This window comes from Eschrichtius robustus, chromosome 7 (assembly GCF_028021215.1).
Source record: "Eschrichtius robustus isolate mEscRob2 chromosome 7, mEscRob2.pri, whole genome shotgun sequence".
NCBI lineage: Eukaryota > Metazoa > Chordata > Mammalia > Artiodactyla > Eschrichtiidae > Eschrichtius > Eschrichtius robustus.
In genome coordinates this window covers 78,210,123-78,231,972 of record NC_090830.1, presented here as the reverse complement: position 1 = coordinate 78,231,972, position 21,850 = coordinate 78,210,123, and the positions used below count along the sequence as shown (strand labels likewise).

General features: G+C 39.3%; 1 protein-coding gene across 3 annotated transcripts in view; it reads left to right on the top strand.

Moving 5' to 3' along the window:
• The first annotated feature begins 107 nt into the window (after positions 1–107).
• Positions 108–21,850, top strand: part of CFAP70 (cilia and flagella associated protein 70) — an 88,588-nt gene continuing 66,845 nt past the window's right edge. For all 3 annotated transcript variants that reach the window (XM_068547817.1, XM_068547816.1, XM_068547815.1), the window contains exons 1-6: positions 108–138; positions 1,843–1,945; positions 2,864–3,050; positions 19,153–19,251; positions 19,421–19,500; positions 20,702–20,881. In XM_068547817.1, the coding sequence (XP_068403918.1) occupies positions 1,883–1,945; positions 2,864–3,050; positions 19,153–19,251; positions 19,421–19,500; positions 20,702–20,881 (609 nt within the window). In that variant the 5' untranslated portion in view covers positions 108–138; positions 1,843–1,882. The remainder of the gene's footprint in view (positions 139–1,842; positions 1,946–2,863; positions 3,051–19,152; positions 19,252–19,420; positions 19,501–20,701; positions 20,882–21,850) is intronic.

The window sequence follows — 21,850 nt, the reverse complement described above, 5'->3', positions numbered from 1 at the left end:
CCGCCCCCCTTTCCCTCACGGACAATGTTATCGCGAGTCTTGGGATAAACTTGCGGTGATTGTGGAGACAAATTTCTCGCGAGAGGTAATTGGTTGCTATAGTTGCAAAAAAAAAAAACACCTCTGCGGCTGAGTGAGGTAAGTCTGCTCTTACTCCTTAGAAAACCGTCTCTTCCCGGCCTCCCCACCCCGGCCCTGCGGCCACACCGTGTTACCTCAGTCTCTTCTCCCTAAGCTTCGGCCAGGCTGAAACGCACACGCCGCATCCCTGCACGACTGTACTCCCGTACAGACTTGAACGCCACCGACCCCGCTAGGCGCGGACGCTCTCGCCAAGCCCAGGCCTCCCACCCAAAGCCGGACTGAGACCCCACTTCCCACTTTGCGCCGAGATTCCCCTACAGTAAGCGCAGACTGCGCTCCTGTCCCCAGACCACTCCCAGTCACATCATCTCCTTCACCTAAACGATTTCTTTCTTTTTGTTTTTTGGGGTTTGTTTGTTTAAGCTATTGTTTTTTGTTTTTTTAATTTTTTAAATTAAAAAAAAATTATTGGAGTATAGTTGATTTACAGTGTTGTGCATCTAACCTTTTTCTAATCTGACTTTTCCCCTTCAACTTCTTCTGAGCAGATGACAAGAAATGCGTGCCTTGTCAGTGGCAACAGGAGCCCCCACTTAACTGCCTTGACCATAATTTTTAACTAGCCAGATTTCTTGCACTCATTGTTCAACAGATATGCTGCTAATGCCTCTTGCGGGCAAGGCATGGTGCCAGGCACTCAGGGACTGCAGAAATGTATGATAGATTACTTGTCTTTAAAGAAGTAATTAAGCATTCAAGAAACGTAGTGCATATTAATAACACCATTTGTGCGGTGCTTCATAGGTTAAGCAGTTTTACTATTTTAGTGGATATTCGCAACAAATGTGAAACAGGTCAGAAGTTATGTTATCCGTTTTATAGAAGGTGAGACTGAGGCTCAGAGAAGTTAGGCATTTGTCCAGGGTCAGGCTAGTGAAGGCCTAACTCACATGCTACTATTGAAAAGGAAAGGAGACAGATGTAAAAGATCGTGTCAAATGTAAACTTGATAAGAAAGTTGTCAGGGCCACTTAGGCCTTGAATGAGCCTGGAGACATAACGTTGAACAAGTAATCTGAGACTTGTAGGTAACAGGAAAAATGAGGGAGTCGCGTATCTCTTTCTTTTTTCTACCACCAGTCCTAGACACACTTAGCATAGTATATCCGATGTAAATATTTGAATTGCATTAAGTTCCACTTTGAATTGAGTCAGAAAACATGACCTTTTTTTTTTTTCCTTAACAGATATCCAATTTATTTTTGAAGTCGTGTCCTTAGTGTTGTAAAATAATTTGAAAATATCTTTGACTAAATAAGACATACGTCAGGTCTTTTTCCAGTGGACTAACATTCTGTGTGGCTGCTTCTTTCTTGTTATCAAAATATATTTTCCTAAAACTGATAGATTAAGTAACGCTTGAGGGGAGTTTTGCACATCAAAAAAAGAAAAAAGCTACCAAAAAACACTTTGAAGGAGGTGGGGTGATGGCATTCCTACCCTCTTTGCCTTGTGATAATTTGTGCTTAATGGGTTAGTTACATGTATAAGGATCTTTTTAGCACTAACCAGCAGAATCATCCTTGTGACCAGGTCCCTAAGGCACTGCCTATCTGGCAACAAAGGTTGGAAAGTGCACAAAACAGTGCTGGACTAGGGCATTTCTCTAGGTTCTCCCCTGGTATTGTTTATGATGTATTGTGGATACTTGTGCAACTATGGTATATAAGGGGACAGGTTCATTCATTATGTTCACAGAGATCAAAGAAGACCAGAGAGACTTTGCCCAGGTGCTGATATGGAGCAGGTGTCATCAACAGGCAGACCCGTGCAGATCACTGTGACAGATGGATATGACTTGGTAAAGTTATTTTGGGGAATCCTGGAAGTCCTTAGTTTATTCATTCTCCTTGAAAGTACTTTTGTCTTTGGGCTCAGGTCTCCCTGTCAGTCATCCAGTTGTGGCTTGGGGAAGATGTGTTGGGAACATTAGCAGGAGGCATGGAGTTTTGCATTATTCTGTACCACCAAACCTCCTGGCTTTACCTAGCAATGGCACTTCCTTCTCAGTGTTCCTTATTGTTAGTCTATAATCAGCAAGTCATATTAGTGTGTGTAAAATACCTGGCAATTTGAATACTAAATTTAATGGGGGTGAAACAACTGGTTTTCATTTTCCTAGACAGCAGTTCCTTTCTCCTGAAAAGGATCTGAATTCCTCCAGACCTTCTCTTGTGATTATTTCATTTGATGAATTTAAATAATAAAACTGCAATATGATATAACTATTAAAATTTACAAGAATAATGAAACGTCAAAATATTCATTCAGTACTATGAAGTCAAAAAGCTTATTTCAAAACAGGATGTAATAAATGATCTCCTTTCTTTTAAAGGGTATATATAAAAATGTATATATAAATGTGTGTGCATATATATATATACACACACAGCAAAACACTAGAAAATATATTATTACAGGTAATTTGTTTTCCTATGTGCTTTCCTCACTTTTTCAAATCTTCCACAATGTGCTTTTATAATCATATAAACACAATAACTGTCATTTTTCAAAGCTTCCAACTTAACGGCCTTTAAATAGAATGTTGCATTTAGCTACAACTAGATTTGTTTAATGACTTTCTACTTCCCCCGTTTGTATTTGTGACATAGCTTGTTAGGAAAACGTGCAAAATGCTATTTAAAGTCAAAATGGGTTGCCAGATATGTAGGAAAATTCTCTATTTGAATATAATTGTAAAGTATGTTTCTGTCAACAGAAAGGTTTTAAAGGAGATACTCCAGTTACCTTTATCCGTGCAGAATTCAATCAGGTGGTTCTGGGAGACTCTGCAAAAATTACTGTTTCTCCAGAAGGAACTGCAAAATACAACTTCACTTGCAGTTTTGAGTTCAATCCTGAAGGAGGAGTCACTTTAGATGACCTCGCCCACAAACCTGTGTTCTGTAAGTCCTTGGGATTCTAAATATGTTAATTATATGAGTGATCAGGATATTCTGAGGTATTTAGTAACTGTTGTAGGGACAGATGAACACATTTTACCTTTTTAATCTGGGAATAACACAGTATACTTTGAGTCCCACCTGGTTCTGGCAGCTGTCACCATGACCTACTAATTTTAATCAGTTTGTATTGAAGACCTTTTGACACATAACTGAACTTTAAAAAAAATTTTTTTTTTATTTTCCAAATTGACTTTATTCTTTCCAGCAGCTGACAATAAAACATACATATGATAAAAAAAAAGAATATTTATACAATTTTGAAGAAACAATAAGCAGTAACATGAAAGCAAACATACTCTTTTATGAAAAAAACAGCCCCCAACTTGAAACAGGACCAATGATATATAGATAATTTGATCTATTCATATGTACAACTCATTTTAATTTCCCTAAAAAATATTATTTAATAACTTTTTAGTAACTAATCAATCCTTATTAACAGTCAAACAAGTAAGAATGTAGATAATGCTCAATTCAATCCATGGGTGTAAATGAATAGACATATAACTGAAATTTGTAGCCTTTGTCTCCTAAGCTGATTTGCGAGCTTTTCCTTTGTATTCCTGTATTTAAGGTTGCCAGATTTAGGGGAAAAAAACAAAACAAACAAACAAAAAAACCAAAAAAAATTTGGGACATACTTACACTAAAAAAAGTATTTGTTGTTTATCTGAAATTCAAATTTAATTTGGCATCTTGTATTTTACCTGGCAGCCCTACCTGTACTTCTGTATATTCACCAAACTGTATAGCAATTATTAATTTGCCTCCCTTGTTAGAGGAGACACTTTTTGAAATCAGGGTTGTATCTTATTTATTTCAGAATTTCTAGTGCTTAGAAATAACTGGTATAGAAAGGGGCTCAAAAAATGTTTGTTGAATGAATGAATGGATAAATAGATGGATAGTTTTTGTATTCACACTTTTACAGTTTCTAACTACATAATATTATCTCTGAAATACTTTGTTCCTAAACCTATATTCTAGGCTAAGTCTTTTTTGTTTGTTTGTTTTAACCCATACTCTTTTTTATTTTTTGGTAGTGTGGTTTTTAAAATTTTATTTATTTATTTAACTTATTTTTACTTTTTAAAAATATTTATTTATTTATTTATTTTTGGCTGTGTTGGGTGTTCATTTCTGTGCGAGGGCTTTCTCTAGTTGCGGCGAGCGGGGGCCACTCTTCATTGCGGTGCGCGGGCCTCTCACTATCGCGGCCTCTCTTGTTGCGGAGCACAGGCTCCAGACGCGCAGGCTCAGTAGTTGTGGCTCACAGGCCCAGCTGCTCCGCGGCATGTGGGATCTTCCCAGACCAGGGCTCGAACCCGTGTCCCCTGCATTGGCAGGCAGAGTCTCAACCACTGTGCCACCAGGGAAGCCCTTAACTTATTTTTTATTGAAGTACAGTTGATTTACAATGTTGTGCTAATTTCTGCTGTACAGCAAAGTGACTCAGTTATACACATACATACATTCTTTTTTAATATTGTTTTCCATTTCGGTTTATCCCAGGGGATTGGATATAGTTCCCTGTGCTATACAGTAGAACCTTGGTGTTTATCCATTTTAAATCTGATAGTTTGCACCTACTAACCCTAAACTCCCAGTCCATCCCTCTCCCTCACCCCGCCTCCTTGGCAAGCACAAGTCTGTTCTCTATATCTGTGAATCTGTTTCTGTTTTGTAGATAGGTTCATTTGTGCCATATTTTATTTATTTATTTTTGTTTTGTTTTGTCTTTTTATTATTAACATTAGTAACCCCGAGATATGTTTAAATTAGAATTGTCATTTTGAATGTTCACATTAAGATATACTGTAATTTGACTTATGAGGACTTTTTTTTAATTAAAAAATTTTTTTTATCGGGGTATGGTTGGTTTACAATTTCGTGTTAGTTTCTGCTGTACGACAAAGTGAGTCAGTTATACATACACATATATCCACTTTTTCTTCTGCCATATTTTAGATTCCACATGTAAGTGATATCATATGGTATTTGTCTTTCTCTTTCTGACTTACTTCACTTAGTATGATAATCTCTGGTTGCATCCATGTTGCTGCAAATGGCATCATTTCATTCTTTTTTATGGCTGAGTAACATTCCATTGTATATATGTACCATATCTTCTTTATCCATTCATCTGTCAGTGGACATTTAGGTTGTTTCCATGTCTTGGCTATTGTAAATAGTGCTGCTGTGAATATAGGGGTACATGTATCTTTTTGAATTATAGTTTTGTCTGAGTATATGCCCAGGAGTGGGATTGCTGGATCATATGGTGGTTCTATTTTTAGTTTTATGAGGAATCTCCATACTGTTTTCCATAGTGGTTGCACCAACTTACATTCCCACCAACAGTTTGGGAGGGTTCCCTTTTCTCCACACCCTCTCCAGTATTTGTTATTTGTAGACTTTTGACGATGGCCATTTTGACTGGTGTGAGGTGGTACCTCATTGTAGTTTTGATTTGTACTTCTCTAATAATTAGTGATGTTGAGCATCTTTTCATGTGCCTACTGACCATCTGTATGTCTTTGGAGAAATGTTTATTAAGGTCTTCTGCCCATTTTTCTATTGGGTTGTTTGTTCTTTTGTTGTTCAGGTTTATGAGCTGTTTGTATATTTTGGAGATTAAGCCCTTGTTGGTTGCATCATTTGCAAATCTTTTTTCCCATTCTGTAGGTTGTCTTTTTTTTTCTTTTTCTTTTGTTAATATTTATTTATTTATTTTAATTTTTAAAAATAAATTTATTTATTTATTTATTTTTGGCTGTGTTGGGTCTTTGTTGCTGCGCATGGGCTTTCTCTAGTTGTGGCGAGCGGGGGCTACTCTTTGTTGTGGTGCGTGGGCTTCTCATTGCTGTGGCTTCTCTTGTTGCAGAATATGGGCTCTAGGTGCGTGGGCTCAGTAGTTGTGGCTCATGGGCTCTAGAGCGCAGGCTCAGTAGTTGTGGCACACAGGCTTGGTTGCTCTACGGCATGTGGGATCTTCCTGGATCAGGGCTTGAACCCTTATCGCCTGCACTGGCAGGTGGATTCTTAACCACTGGCCACCAGGGACGTCCCAATATTTATTTATTTATTTAATTAATTAATTTTTGGCTGCATTGGGTCTTAGCTGTGGTATACAGGATCTCCGTTGCAGCATGTGGGCTCTTTCATTGTGGTGCATGGGCTTCTCTCTAGTTGTGGCTTGTGTGCTCAGTAGTTGCGACACACGGGCTTAGTTACCCCACGGCATGTGGGATCTTACTTCGCCAGCCAGGGATTGAACCCACATCCCCTGCATTGGAAGGTGGATTCTTAACCACTGGACCACCAGAGAAGTCCCTTTTTTTTTTTTTTATGGTTTCCTTTGCTATGCAAAAGCTTGTAAGGGTGATTAGGTTCCATTTCTTTATTTTTGTTCTTATTTCTATTCCCTTGGGAGACTGACCAAAGAAAACATTGGTACAATTTATGTCAGAGAATGTTTTGCCTATGCTTTCTTCTAGGAGTTTTATGGTGTCATGTCTTATGTTTAAGTCTTTAAGGCATTTTGAATTTATTTTTGTGCTGCTGTGAGTGTGTGTTCTAACTTCATTGATTTACATGCAGCTGTCTAACTTTCCCAGCACGACTTGCTGAAGACACTGTCTTTTTCCCGTTGTATATTCTTGCCTCCTTTGTTGAAGATTAATTGACCATAGGTGTGTGGGTTTATTTCTGGGCTCTCTATTCTGTTCCATTGATGATTCCATATAAATTTTTGGATCATTTGTTCTAGTTCTGTGAAAAATGTCATGGGTAATTTGATAGGTATTGCATTAAATCTGTAGATTGCTTTGGGTAGTATTGCCATTTTAACTATTAATTCTTCCAGTCCAAGAGCATGAGACAGCTATTTCTTTGAATCATCTTTAATTTCCTCTATTAATGTTTTATAGTTCTCAGCATATAAGTCTTTCACCTCCTTGGTCAGGTTTATTCCTAGGTATTTTTTTTTTTTTGGTGCAATTTTAAAAGGCTTTTTTTTTTTTTCTTATTTGGCCGCACCAAGCGGCTTGTGGGATTTTAGTTCCCCAACCATGGATTGAAACCAGGCCCTCTGTAGTGAGAGCATGCGGTCCTAACCACTGGACCACCAGGGAATTCCCAAAGGTATTGTTTTTTTACATTCCCTTTCTAATATTTCATTGTTAGTGTAAAGACATGCAGCCGATTTCTGAATGTTTATCTTGTATCTTGCTACTTTGCTGAATTAATCTATTAGATCTAGTAGTTTTTGTGTGGAGTCCTTAGGGTTTTCTATATATAGTATCATGTCATCTGCATATAGGGACAGTTTTACCTCTTCCTTTCCAATTTGGATACCTTTTATTCCTTTTTCTTGTCTGATTGCTGTGGCTAGGACTTCCAATACTATGTTGACTAGAAGTGGTAAGAGTGGGCATCCTTGTCTTGTTCCAGATTTTAATGGGAAGTCTTTCAGCTTTTCACCATTGAGTATTATATTGGCTGTGGGTTTGTCATAATGGCTTTTATTATGTTGAGATATATTCCCTGTATACCCACTTTGGTAAGAGTTTTTATCGTGAATGGATTAGGTGCATATATGTTGATGAGTGTAAAATCCTCTTCTTGTATTCATCCTTTTACCATTATATAATGTCCTTCTTTATCTTTCTTTATGGCCTTTATTTTAAAGTCTATTTTGTCTGATATGAATATTGCAGCTCCCGCTTTCTTTTCATTTCTGTTTGCATGAAATATCTTTTTCCATTCCCTCACTTTCAATCTATGTGTGTCATTTGCCCTAAGGTGGGTCTCTTGTAGGCAGCATATTGTAGGCTCTTGTTTTTTTAATCCAGTCTGCCACTCTTTGTCTTTTGATTGGAGCATTCAGTCCATTGACATTTAAGGTAATTATTGATACATAATGTATTTATTGCCATTTTTTAAAAATAAATTTAGTTATTTATTTTTGGCTGTGTTGGGTCTTCATTGCTGGGCACAGGCTTTCTCTAGTTGCGGCGAGTAGGGGCTACTGTTTGTTGCAGTGTGTGGGCTTCTCATCACGGTGGCTTCTCTTGTTGCGGAGCACAGGCTCTAGGCGCGCAGGCTTCAGTAGGTGTGGCACGTGGGCTCAGTAGTTGTGGCTTGCAGGCTCTAGAATGCAGGCTCAGCAGTTGTGGCATACGGACGTAGTTGCTCCGTGGCATGTGGGATCTTCCTGGACCAGGGCTCAAACCCATGTCCCCTGCATTGGCAGGTGGATTCTTAACCACTGCGCCACCAGGGAAGTCCTTTATTGCCATTTTAAACCTTGTTTTCCAGTTGATTCTATGTTTCTTTTTTGTTCCTTTCTTTTTCTTTTTGCTTTTCTTTTTGTGGTTTGATGATTTCCATTTATTTTATGCTTGTGTTCTCTTCTTTTTGGGTTTAGTGAATCTATTGTATATTTTTGATTTGTGGTTGACCTGTTTTTCAAGTATGGTAACCTCTTCCTATATCTGCTTGCTTTAGACTGATAGTCATATAGGTTCAAACACATTCTAAAAAAAAAGAATCTACATTTTCTTACTCTCCTTTCCCACGTTTTAGGATTTTGATGTCCTTTTTTACATCTTCATGTTTATCCTTTTTCTGTTCCTTGTGTTTATCATTGCTTTCACAAATAGGTTTGTTTTTTTTTCTTTTTGATCTGTATACTGGCTAATTTAAGTGATTTACTTTCCAATTGTGATTTCCTCCTTCCTATATCTTCTTGTTTCTTTTCTATTTAGAGAAGACCTTTCAATATTTCTTTTAGGATAGGTTTAATATTGCTGTATTCTTTTAGTTTTTGCTTGTCTGAGAAATTCTTTATTTCCCCTCCTATTCTGAATGATAATCTTGCTGGGTAGAGTATTCTAGGTTGCAGATTTTTCCCTTTCAAAACTTTGAATATATTTTGCCACTCTCTTCTGACCTGCAGTGTTTCTGTAGAGAAATCAGCTGATAGCCTTATGGGAGTTCCCTTGTAATTAACTATTTTTTTTTCTCTTGCTGCCTTTAGAATCCTTTCTTTATCTTTAACTTTTGCCATTTTTATTAGAATATGTCTTGGTGTAGGTCGGTTTGGGTTCACCTTGTTTGGGACCCTCTGTGCTTCTTGTACCTAGATATCTGTTTCCTTCTTTAGGTCTGGGAATTTTTCAGCCATAATTTCTTCAAATACATTTTCAATACCCTTTTCTCTTTCTTCTCCTTCTGGAATCCCTGTTATGCATAGATTGGCATTCTTTATATTATCCCATAGGTCTCTTATATTGCTTTCTTTTTTTTTGCATTTGGTTTTCTCTCTGCTGTTTTGATTGGGTAATTTCCATTATTCTATCTTCCAGATCCCTTATTCTTTCCTCTGCATTATTCATTCTGCTATTCATTGCCTTTAGCTCAGCTTTTGTCTTGGCAAATGAATTTTCTAATTTTTCTTGGTTCCTCCTTGTAGTTTCTAGTTCCTTTTTACAGTAATCTGCATTTCTGTCAATAGCCTTTCTTAATACCTTCAGTATTTTCATTACCTTTTTGAACTCAGTGTCTATTAGACTGAAGAGGTCTGTTTCCTTGTTTGTTCCTTCTGGGGAACTCTCTTGGTCTTTTAACTGGGAGTTAAAGAAGCAGTTTAACTGCTTCTTCATTTTGCTTATATTTCTCTTACTCTGTGAGTTTAGGAGAAACGGTTTTCTACTCTCATCTTGGAGGGCTATTTATATGTGGGAATGTCCCTGCGTAGCTTGTGTAGGTTAAATATATTTTTGGCGTGAGGGCTGTTTTTGGTTTGGATGCTTGCTGTCTCTTTCCACAGTTTGTGCTGGCCGTTATCCCCTTGATAGTGGGTGTGCGGGTGTGCAGCCCGAGCACACTCCCAGGAAGGCAATGGTTGGGGCAGCGGTTGGTGCCCAGTTGTGGGACCCTCAGTGGTGGCAGCGGTCTGCACCCACCTCTGGAGTCCGAGATGGCAGTGGCAGCTCGTACCTGCCCCTGGAGCTCATGTAGGCAGTGCTCTGCCACCTGAGAGCGTGTGCGGAGAAAGAAGCTCCTATGGAGGTCCCGCCTCTCTCCTCTCGCACCCCCAACAATGGCATCTTGCCTCTCTGGTCGGCCCAGGCTTCTTCCTGTACTCCCTTGATTGAGGCACACCACACCCTAGCCCCCTCAGGCTGTCTGCATGCAGCCAACCCCAGTCCTCTCCCCTGCTCTGACCTCCAAAGCCCGAGCCTCAGCACTTAGTCCCCGCCCGCCTCAGTGGACAAGCGTCTCAGGCTGGGGAGTGCCGGGTGGTGACACCAACAATCTGTGCAGGTTTCTCTCTGCTTTGCCCTCTGCAAATCGGCTGCTGCACTCTCCTCTGAGGCTCTAAAGCTCCCCCTCTGTTCTGGCTGATCTCCCCACCAGTGAGGTGACTTCCCAGTGTGTGGAAACTTTTCCTCTTTCACAGCTCCCTCCTGGGTGTGCAGGTCCCATCCTGATTCCTTTCTCTCTTTTTTTTCTCTTTTCTTTTGTCCTACCAAGTTATGTGGAGATTTTCTTGCCCTTTTGGAAGTCTGAGGTCTTCTGCCAGCATTCAGTAGATGTTCTGTGAGAATCGTTCCACATGTAGATGTATTCTTGATGTAGTTGTGGCAGAAGGTGAGCTCCCCATCCTATTCCTCTGCAATCTTGATCCGACTGATGACCCATACTTGTTATTTTTTGTTTTTGTTATTTTTTAGTGGCACATCTCCTAAGGTGCCTGCCAAAACCCACAGATTCCAAGATCCCAAACCCAGAGAGGTAGACCTGAGAATCTATACAGTATTCTAGAGCAGCGCTTTCCAGACCTTTCTTTCCGTAACAGTCACCTGAGAGAAAGTAATCTGGGAGAAAGTAATCTTCAGGGTCCCACCCCATACCACTAAATTCACAGTTGCCATGGGAAGAGCCTAGGTAGCTGTACCTTGGGAAAAAAAATGTCTCAGGTGATTACTGGGAAATACTGTTCAAGAACAGTGATCCTAGCTCTGGCATAGGTGGGAATCAGTCAACCACGGAGGCATCCATCTGACCTGCACTCTTTTATCCCACCCACTCTCTTCTACTTCTTTCTTCTTTCCTCTGTGCTTCTCTGTCACCCCAAGTAAGAGTTGTATCTCAATTGCCTTCTTCTCTAGCATGCTGGATGGGAAAGACAACACTGGGCCATTATTTTAAGCATGTCACTGAACTCATGAGAAAGAAATGGTATTTCCTTTGTTCCAGAAATGAAACAGAAACTGAAACCTGGAACTCTTGAACAGCTGCCATTGCTGTGTGGTGGTGTGGGGACAGAGGGCAGTATTCCAAAACCCAGGGGCTTGGATTTTAATGCTCTTACAGAGACAGAGACTTGGGCTGCTGTAGATAGGAAGTTGAGAGTGAGACCACCTACCTTGTCATAAGCCAAGACTCTCAAAAAGATTGGGCTAGAAAAAAAGTTCACTCACCATTATATCTGTCTAGGTGCTGGGTAGACAAAAAAGCTTCCCTAAGAATTAGTAATCATAGAGTTATGTTGATCATTAAATAATACGTATTTTCTTAAAACATGCAAGGAACATTTGTATAATAAAAGCTGGCCACTTACCAGGCCACAAAGCAAGTCCTGCCATATACCAAAGAATCAATAGCATATAGACCAGGTTTTCTGACCAAAATACAACAGTCAAAAAAATAAGAAATAACAAAAATATAACAAAAATTATTATGAATAATTCATGGGACAAAGAAGAAATCATAATAAAAACTGCAAAGCAGTTAGAATCAAGTCAACAGTAAAACACCAAACACCAAAACTGGGGGATCTAGCTAACGTAGTGCTTAGAGATACATTTATAATCTTAAGTACAGTCATTAGAAATCAAGAAGAATTTTAAACAGAACTTCTGCCTCCAAGAAGATGGACTAGATATACTTTCCTCTATTCCTCTCATAACTATAAACCCTGGACATTATTTATATAACAAACATAACAGACTCTGAAAGGTAGAGAGAAGAAAGAAATGAGACTTGAGGAAAGACAGTGTGAGTTCCTTGGGTTTTCTTTTTGCCTCATATATCCCAAACTCTATGCTGAAGAAGCCAGCAACCTGGAAACAAAAATGGGTACAGATCAAACCAACCAACCAACAAAAGTCTTCTCTCTCTAATCAAAAGACCAGGAAAGGGGGCGGGGCGGCCTAGCATGACAGAAAACATTTAGACAGAAACTGCTCTACTGCAGTCAAATGCCCAGAAAAAAAAACTGTAGCCCCACCCACACCCAAGCCAAGTGGGGAACCTAGGCTTACACACACACAAAGCTGAAATAACATGCCTCAACAGCCTACTTGAGTGGTGTCAGAGAAGACCAAGTAGGAAGCCAGGACTTTTATGCCCTATGGTAATGACCCCCCTCTCTCAACATGTGTTTTTTGTTTTTTGATTTTTTCCCTTTGGCCGTGCCATGCAGCTTGCTGGATCTTAGTTCCCTGACCAGGGATAGAGCCTGTGCCCAGGCAGTGAAAGCACCGAGTCCTAACCACTGGACCACCAAGGAATTCCCTCAACATGTGGTTTTAATGGAGACTGCACGGGGAGCCAGGGCTTCTGCCCCAATCTGGCAGTAACAAGGTGCTCCTCCACTCCCCACTGGGGTGTGTCAAACGGGGTCTAGTGTAAAATCAAAACTCACCATCACCTAGTGGTAATGCATCTACACCCACTGTAGTATCAGTAGAGAACAAGTAAGGAATCAGAACCCCCATTTCCCCTCAGCAGTACGGAGGAGCCACCCCACTCAGGTATTAATGGAGATTGAGTGGGGAGCCTAGACTTCTATCTCCACCTGAAGATAATGAGGCATTGCCTCTCCCCTTCCTGTGTAGGAGCAGTGTCAAAAAGTGCCAGCAAAAAAGAAGGTTTAAGTATGATTCAGAGTTTCATAACATAATATAAAAATTCCAGCTTTCATTTGAAAATCACTCATTATACTAAGAACTGGAAGATCTCAAACTGAATTAAACAAATAATCAGTAGATGCTAACACCAAGATGACAGATATGTTAGAATTATTAGACAAAGATTTTAAAGAAGCCATGATAAAAATGCTTCAATGAGCAATTGTAAACATGTTGGAAACAAATGAAAAAACAATAGATAGACTCATAGGGGAAATAGAAAGTCTCAGTCAGAAATAGAAGATATAAAGAAGAATCTAGTAGAAATTTTAGAACTGAAAAATACATTAACTGTTATGAAAAGCTCAGTGAATGGGCTCAACAGCAGAATGGAGGAGAAAGAGGAAAGAATCAGTGAACTGGAAGATAGAGCAATAGAAATTACTCAATCTGAGTAATGTAGAAGAAATAGACTAAAAGAATATGAGCAGAACTTCAGAGTCCTGTGGGACTATGACAAAAGATTTAACAGTGTTATTGGAGTATCAGAAGGAGAGAAGAAAGAGAGTGAGGCTGAAAAAATATTCAAAGAAGCTAAGCCTGAAAACTCCCCAAATTTGGCTAGAGACATAAACCTACAGATTCAGGAAGCTGAGCAAAGTCCCAACAGGATAAACCCAAAAGAAATCTGTACTAAGAAACATCATAATAAAACTTCTGAAAACTAAAGACACAGAAAAAAAAATCTGAGAGCAGGGGAAAACAACTACAATGGTATCAGTTTCTCATCAGAAAACATGGAGGCCCAAAGGAAATGGAACACTATTTACAAAGTGATAGAAGAACTGTTCACCTAGAATCGAATACCTAAATAAAAGACATGAAGTGGAAATCAAGATATTCTCAAATGAAAGAAAACTAAGAATTTGTCACCAGAAGACCTACCCTAAAAGAATGGTTGAAGGAAGTTCTCTGAACAGAAAGGGAATGATAAAAGAAAGAACCTTGAGGCTTCCCTGGTGGCGCAGTGGTTGAGAATCTGCCTGCTAATGCAGGGGACATGGGTTCGAGCCCTGGTCTGAGAAGATCCCACATGCCGCGGAGCAGCTGGGCCCGTGAGCCACAATTACTGAGCCTGCGCGTCTGGAGCCTGTGCTCCGCGATAGTGAGAGGCCCGTGCACCGCAATGAAGAGTGGTCCCCGCTTGCCACAACTAGAGAGAAAGCCCTTGCACAGAAACGAAGACCCAACACGGCCATAAATAAATAAATAAATAAATAAAGCATGACACAAATTAAGCAATGTGAATACCGTCAAGCTTTAAAAAAAAAAGAAAGAACCTAGAAACATCAGGAAAGAAGAAAGAATATGGTAAGCAAAAATTTGGACAAATAAAATAAGCTTTCCTTCTCCTTGAGTTTTCTAAATTGTGTTTGACACTTGAAACAAAGTATAACACTATCTGATGTGGTTCTGTATATTGAGAAAGTATTTTGGGCAATTATAAACAGGGAGGGCAAGGGGACATAAAGGGAGGTAAGGTTTCTATACTTAATTCAAACTAGTGAAATGATGACATCAGTAGATTGTAATAAATAGTATATATATAATGCAATACCTATAGCAATTACTAAAACATCTATACAAAGAGATATATTCAAAAGTATTATAGGTAAATAAAAATGGAATTCTAAAGAATGTTTAGGTAATCCAGAGGAAGGCTGAGAAAAGAAAACAGAGAAATGAAAAAGAGAGGACAAACAAAACCAGCAGACTTAAGCCCTAATATATTAATAATTACATTAAATATATCAAGACAGATTGCAAATTTGATAAAGAAATACAGTATATACTAGAAACTCAAAATATAACCATATGGTAAAGTAAAAAGTAAAAGAATAGAGAAAGATATATCTACATAAATATAAAACTACAAAACATTGCTGAAGGAAATTAAAGATGACACAAATAAATTGAAACATATCACATGTCCATGGATCGGAAGATTTAATATTGTTAAAATGTCAGTACTTCCCCAAGTGATCTGCAGATTCGATGCAATCCCTATAAAAATTCTAAAGACATTTTTTTGCAGAAATTTTAAAAAAAACCTTTCTATAATTCGTATGAAATCTTAAGAGACCCCAAATATCCAAAACAGTCTTAAAAAAGAACAAAGTTGGGGGTCTCATACTTTGTTTTCAAAACCTACTACAAAGCTACAGTAATCAAAACAGTGTGATATTGACAGAAACAGAGACATACAGAACAGTGGAATAGAATAGAGAGCTGAGGAATAAACCCTAACATATATGGTCAAATGATTTTTGACAAGGATGCGAAGACCATTCAATAGGGAGGGTAAGTCTTTTCAACTAGTGGTGCTAGGAAAACTGGATATCCACATGCAAAAGAATGAAGTTGGACTCTTACCTAACACCACATTCAAAACTTAACTCAAAAATGGATCAAGGACCTAAATGTAAGTTCTAAGACAATAAAGCACTTAGAAAAAAACATAGGTCAAAACTTCATCACATTAGATTTCGCAGTGACTCTTGGATTGGATAGCAAAGGCACAGGTAACAAAAGAAAAAAATGGACAAATTGAACTTCATCAAAATTTAAAACTTTGGGGCATCAAAAGACACTATCCACAGAGTAAAAAGGCAACCCACAGAATGGGAGAAAATATTTACAAATCATATTTCTGATAGGGGGTTAACATAGAGAACTCCTAAAATTCAATACCAAAAATACCCCAAACAACCTAATTCAAAAATGGGCAAAGGATTTGAATAGACTTTTCTCCAAAGATGATCTACAAATGGCCAGTAAACACATGAAAAAATAGTCAACATCACTAATTAGGGAAATGCTAACCAAAAATACGAGATACAATCTCATACCCATTAAGATGGCTCTGTCAAAGAAACAGAAAACAAGTGTTGGCAAGGATGTAGACACATCGGAACCATTGTGTACTTTTGGTGGGACTGTAAAATGGTACGGTTACTGTAGGAACTGGTGGTTCCTCAAAAAATTAAAAATAGAATGACCGTATGATCCAGCGATTTCACTTCTGGGAATATATACAAAAGAATTGAAAGCAGGGTCTCAAAGAGATATATGTACACTTATGTTCATAGGAGCATTATTCACAAAAGGTAAAATGTGGAAGCAATCCACGTGTCCATTGACAGATGAATGGATAAGCAGAATGTGGTATGTACGTACAGTAGAATATTGTTCAGCCATAAAAGGAAGGAAAGTCTGACATATGCTATAACATGGATGAACTTTGAGAACATTATGTTAAGTGAAATAAGCCAGTCATGAAAAGACAAGTACTGTATGATTTCACTTATATGAGTTACCTAGAGTAGTCAAATGCATAGGGATAGAAAGTATCCTGGTGATTTCCAGGGGGAGGGGAAAATGGGGAGTTATTGTTGAACAGGTATAAAGTTTCTATTTTAGAAGGTGAAAAGAGTTATGGAGATGGATAGCTGTGAAGGTGGCACAAAAATGTGAATATACTTAATACCACTGGACTAATACTTAAAAATGGTTAGGATGATCAACTTTATGTAATGTGTATTTTAAAACAATTTTTAAAAGACATAAAAAAATATTCTGCCATTACTCTTGAAAACTTTGATAAAATGGACAATTTAGAAAACCTAAAGAAATGGAAGACGCATCAATAGAGTGAAGGAGACTTAAGAGACACCAGCTAGGGACTTCCTTGGTGGCGCAGTGGTTAAGAATCCACCTGCCAATGCAGGGGACACGGGTTCGAGCCCTGGTCTGGGAAGATCCCACATGCCACGGAGCAACAAAGCCCGTGCGCCACAGCTACTGAGCCTGCACTCTAGAGCCACATGCCACAACTACTGAAGCCCGCGCGCCTAGAACCCGTGCTCTGCAACAAGAGAAGCCACTGCAATGAGAAGCCCGCGCACCGCAACAAAGAGTAGCCCCCACTCGCCGCAACTAGAGAAAGCCCGACCGCAGCAACGAAGACCCAATGCAGCCAAAAATAAAAATAAATAAAATAAATAAATTTAAAAAAAAGAGACACCAGCTAATCACAATGTGTGGAACTTATTTGGATCCTGATTCAAGCATTCAAAGAAAATGCTGTTGAGAGGTATGAGGTGGAACAAAAGGAAAGGCATACCATGTTGAACAGGAATGCTCAACATAACAAAGATGTCATTCTCCCTCAGTTTATCTGTAAGTTTAACATGATCTCTATAAATCTGCCAACATTATTTTTTTAATTATAGAATGCTTACAGAAAAAAGTTTTTTTTTTTTAATTTATATTTTTTTAATTTATTTTTGGCTGCGTTGGGTCTTCATTGCTGCGTGTGGGCTTTCTCTAGTTGCTGCGAGCGGGGGCTACTCTTTGCTGCGGTGCGCATCCTTCTCATTGCAGTGGCTTCTCTTGTTGCAGGGCACGGGCTCTAGGCACACGGGTTTCAGTAGTTGTGGCACACGGGCTGTAGAGCGCAGGCTCAGTAGTTGTGGCACATGGGCTTAGTTGCTCCGTGGCATGTGGTATCTTCCCGGACCAGGGATCGAACCCATGTCCCCTGCATTGGCAGGAGGATTCTTAACCACTGCACCACCAGGGAAGTCCCCAGAAAAAAGTTTTTAAAGTAAGAATAATCAGGAATTTCTGAAAAGAAAGTTAATGCGGGATTATTAATCCTACATGACAGTAAAACATAGTGTAAGACCATAATAAAACAATGCGGTATTTGTGCATGCAGAGACTTACAGATTATTAGGACAGACTAGCAGGTCCAGAGATCGTCACCAATACTTCTGGTAAGTTAGCATCTGATTAAGATGACATTTCACATCAGTAGGGAAAAAGATGGTCTATGTAATCAGTGGTGTAAGGACACCTGGGTAGCTCTCTGGAAAAAGATGTAACTAATATCTCAGAATTACACCAAAATAAATTCTAGGTGGATAAAAATGTGTAAAAAGTTAAACCATGTAAGTATGTACCATAAGAAATCATGGAATTAAAACAAATAAACATAGGGACTGGGGACTTCCCTGGTGGTCCAGTGGTTAAGAATCCTTCCAGTGCAGGGGACATGGGTTCAATCTCTGGTCGGGAACTAAGATCCCACATGCCACGGGGCAGCTAAGCCCATGTGCTGCAACAACTGAGTCCACACACTCTGGAGACCACGTGCCACAGCTAGAGAGAAGACCCCACGCCACAACGAAGATCTTGCGTGCCGCAACGAAGACCCAATGCATCCAAATAAATAAATAAATAAATAAATAAATATTTTTTTAAAAAAGGAAAAAGGGACTTTCAGGTTCCCTCTTTATTTTATTTTACTTTTAAAATTTATTTATTTATTTATTTTTGGCTGCATTAAGTCTTCATTGCTGCACGTGGGCTTTCTCTAGTTGTGACGAGCGGGGTCTACTCTTAGTTGTGGTGCACGGGCTTTGTGTTGTGGTGGCTTCTCTTGTTGCAGAGCACAGGCTCTAGGTGCTCAGGCTTCAGTAGTTGTGTCATGCAGGCTCAGTAGTTGTGGCTCACAGGCTGTAGAGCGCAGGCTCATTAGTTGCGGCACACGGGCTTAGTTGCTCCGCGGCATGTGGGATCTTCCCGGACCAGAGCTCGAACCCGTGTCCCCTGCATTGGCAGGTGGATTCTTAACCACTGCGCCACCACAGAAGTCCCAGATGGTGATTTTTAGTCTTTCCTAAAATTGATTGAGGGAGTCATGACCAGTAATTTCTTATACATGAAATAGAATAGAAAATACCTAAGGATTTTGAGCTAAGGATGAATATTACATGAAACTTTGTTATAATCATATGTATCAGTAAGTTTATACATATGTGTGTACATGATTATGATGTAAAAATCCTTTTTAAAAATAATTTGCATGCAAAAAGATTAATAAGTCACTGAGGAGGTCCAGTATCTTCCACTGGAAGTCACTAATAATGGTGCCTTCTCGAGTTTCAAGTTCATTTCTCTTAACTTGAATTTCTCTGACAATGCTTTGTTTGTTGCACCTTGGTTATCTGATGTGTGAGCTAGACATGTTCTCATTTTCTTTGTTTTGATTTTTCTAGTAACGATGACTGAAGCTTTACCAAAGGAAAAGAAACAGAAAGAGGAGAAGACCATGATTCTTGGTCAAGCTGTGGTGGACCTTCTTCCTTTACTGGAAGGTCAGATGTGTGATTTGCTCAAAAGCAGAAATAACAAAGCTCATAAAACTTAGTTCCAGAGAAGTGTAAAAATCAGCCTCAGTGAGTTTGAGGGATTCACTGAAAGATGAGCACAGTTATTTCTGCCTAACCCTTCCTTCTTTGGCTTGACTTGGCCTTCTTTTCGCAGGAGAGAGTTCGTTTGAAACGATGGTCCCGTTGCACCCTGTGCCAGGCTCGCCCTTGGAACCTCTTCGATCAGGTGTTAAGGTAATCAGAGTTTTAACTCTTAACATTTCAGCCTGATATTCAGTCAAGCCTGTCTGCTCTTAAGGTTAAATTTAGTTGAGTCCAATTCATCAGGCACCTTCTTTTCACAGGCACACATAGTGCTAGGTTCTGGGAAACAAAGATGAATAAGCCAGACTCCTACTTTAGGAGTTCATAATCTACACATCAGAGGTTATGACCAGTGTGATTAAATGGTGGGGTGGGGCATATGGACACAGAGTAGGTATCTGTTACTTTGCCCCGGGGTAGATGCAGGGAAGGCTTAACCATGGAAATGCCTCTTTAACTATGACCTGATGAATTAAATTAAATAGTATATGAATGCATCTAACACACTTTCTGGCATGGTAGCCTGCTTCTGGTCACTGGAGGAGGGGAAGCATGAATTGGTAGGCTGTGTTACTGGTTTGTGTTCTGGACTTTGTTTCCCAGTTCCTCCTGGGATCAGTAGCTTCTTGGGGCACTGCTTTTGCCACTCTTGTACAAGTACACTCACTCTCAGCAGATACCACAGCTGTCTTCAGTTTTGCACAAGTAAGGCCCAACTGCCCCAACTATTCTGAATGCAGTTCCCTACTTAACCGTTGATGTAGGCCCCTTCCTGATTCTTGTTGATTCTGACCTTCGAGCTGCCACAGTCCACTCCTACATCTGCTGTGATTCTCTCCTTCTCTTATTTTAGGATGTGATTGGTTTCTCCTAGGTTTTTTTGGTAGATCTGATTTAATTTGCTTTCTGTCTTTCAATGATTCCTAAAAATGTGTAGTCCAGTGATGGCATTTCTTGTTTTCCAGGGCTATTGTAGCATTATTGTTTTATTGGATATAAAGATAATCAATTAATATCCTTCTGTCATTCCATGTGATTTGTGCTGGAAAGAAGTAGATATCTGGGCTCAATCTGCCTTCCTTGGTCCAGTGTCCCAGTCTATGTACTGTTGATTTCCCTTAGATCTTATAGAAGAAAAGAAGGGAAGGGCTCTAGCTTAGGGATAAGGTTCTCTTCTTGGCTTTATCTCTAACTCATGGGACCTAAAAAAAGCTATTTGAATCCTCTGTATGGAAATAATTAAACCTGACCTTCTTACCTTGAGCAATGATGTGAGGTTCAAATGAGATAATGTAAAAAAAGGGAGGCCTCTGGCATTTTCAAATGTCTGTGTAATTTTATTCTTTTACAGCAGTGCAGTCTTGAAGTTAAAGTATTTGTGGCGGAGCCCTTATTGACCGCAGCCCAGATCTCAGGAGGCAATCTCCTGAAGGTCACATTGGAGGCTGCCTACTCTTTGCCTGAATCCTTCATTCCAATAGGGCCGCTGCAGAACTGCATGGTTGGTCTGCAAGTTCCATCAGCTGGAGAGGTAAAGACTTACAGCAAGATATTTATAGAGATTTAAACACTCATATGGTCATCTCTTCCTCACCTTCTAAGATTTCATTCAAAGCAGGCTCTGTTAATGGCTGAGATTTATTTTAGGCTCAAAAAAATAAAGTTTACTTCTGTTTTATACATGCATGTTAATATTTATAGTTTACATGTTATACATAATATAGACTATATATAATTTATATCAATAAATACATATTTATGGTAGAAAATATATAAAACATTTAAAATCTGACAATTTTTGGATGTAGTATTTCTACACAGATTTTATGCATATATTTTGTGGATTTTATATAATGTACTTTATTATACAAAACTTTCTTTTAATTCCAGGTTATTTTCTTAGTCCAGATTTCTATAGAATGCTTGTGTATGGGTCTTTTGAGGCTCTTGAGATTTCCAAATTACTTGCTAAAAAAATGTAATTAGGGCTTCCCTGGTGGCGCAGTGGTTGAGAATCTGCCTGCCAATGCAGGGGACACGGGTTCGAGCCCTGGTCTGGGAAGATCCCACATGCCGCGGAGCAACTAGGCCCGTGAGCCACAACTACTGAGCCTGTGCTTCTGGAGCCTGTGCTCTGCAACAAGAGAGGCCACGATAGTGAGAGGCCCGCGCACCGCAATGAAGAGTGGCCCCCGCTCGCTGCAACTAGAGAAAGCCCTCGCACAGAAACGAAGACCCAACACACCCAAAAATCAATCAATCAATAAATAAATTTATTAAAAAAATGTGATTAGTTAATACTCTTACTTGCTTTATTGCCATTTTACATTTTTCGTATAGAAATCTCCAATTCTCCTTCACCATTTAACATTCCCACCTGCAGTGCACAAGGGTTCCAATTTCTCCACATTTACCAACACTTGTTATTTTCTGTTTTTTGATAATAGCTCTCCTAATAGATGTGAAGTAGCATCTCCTTGTGTTTTTGATTTGCATTCCC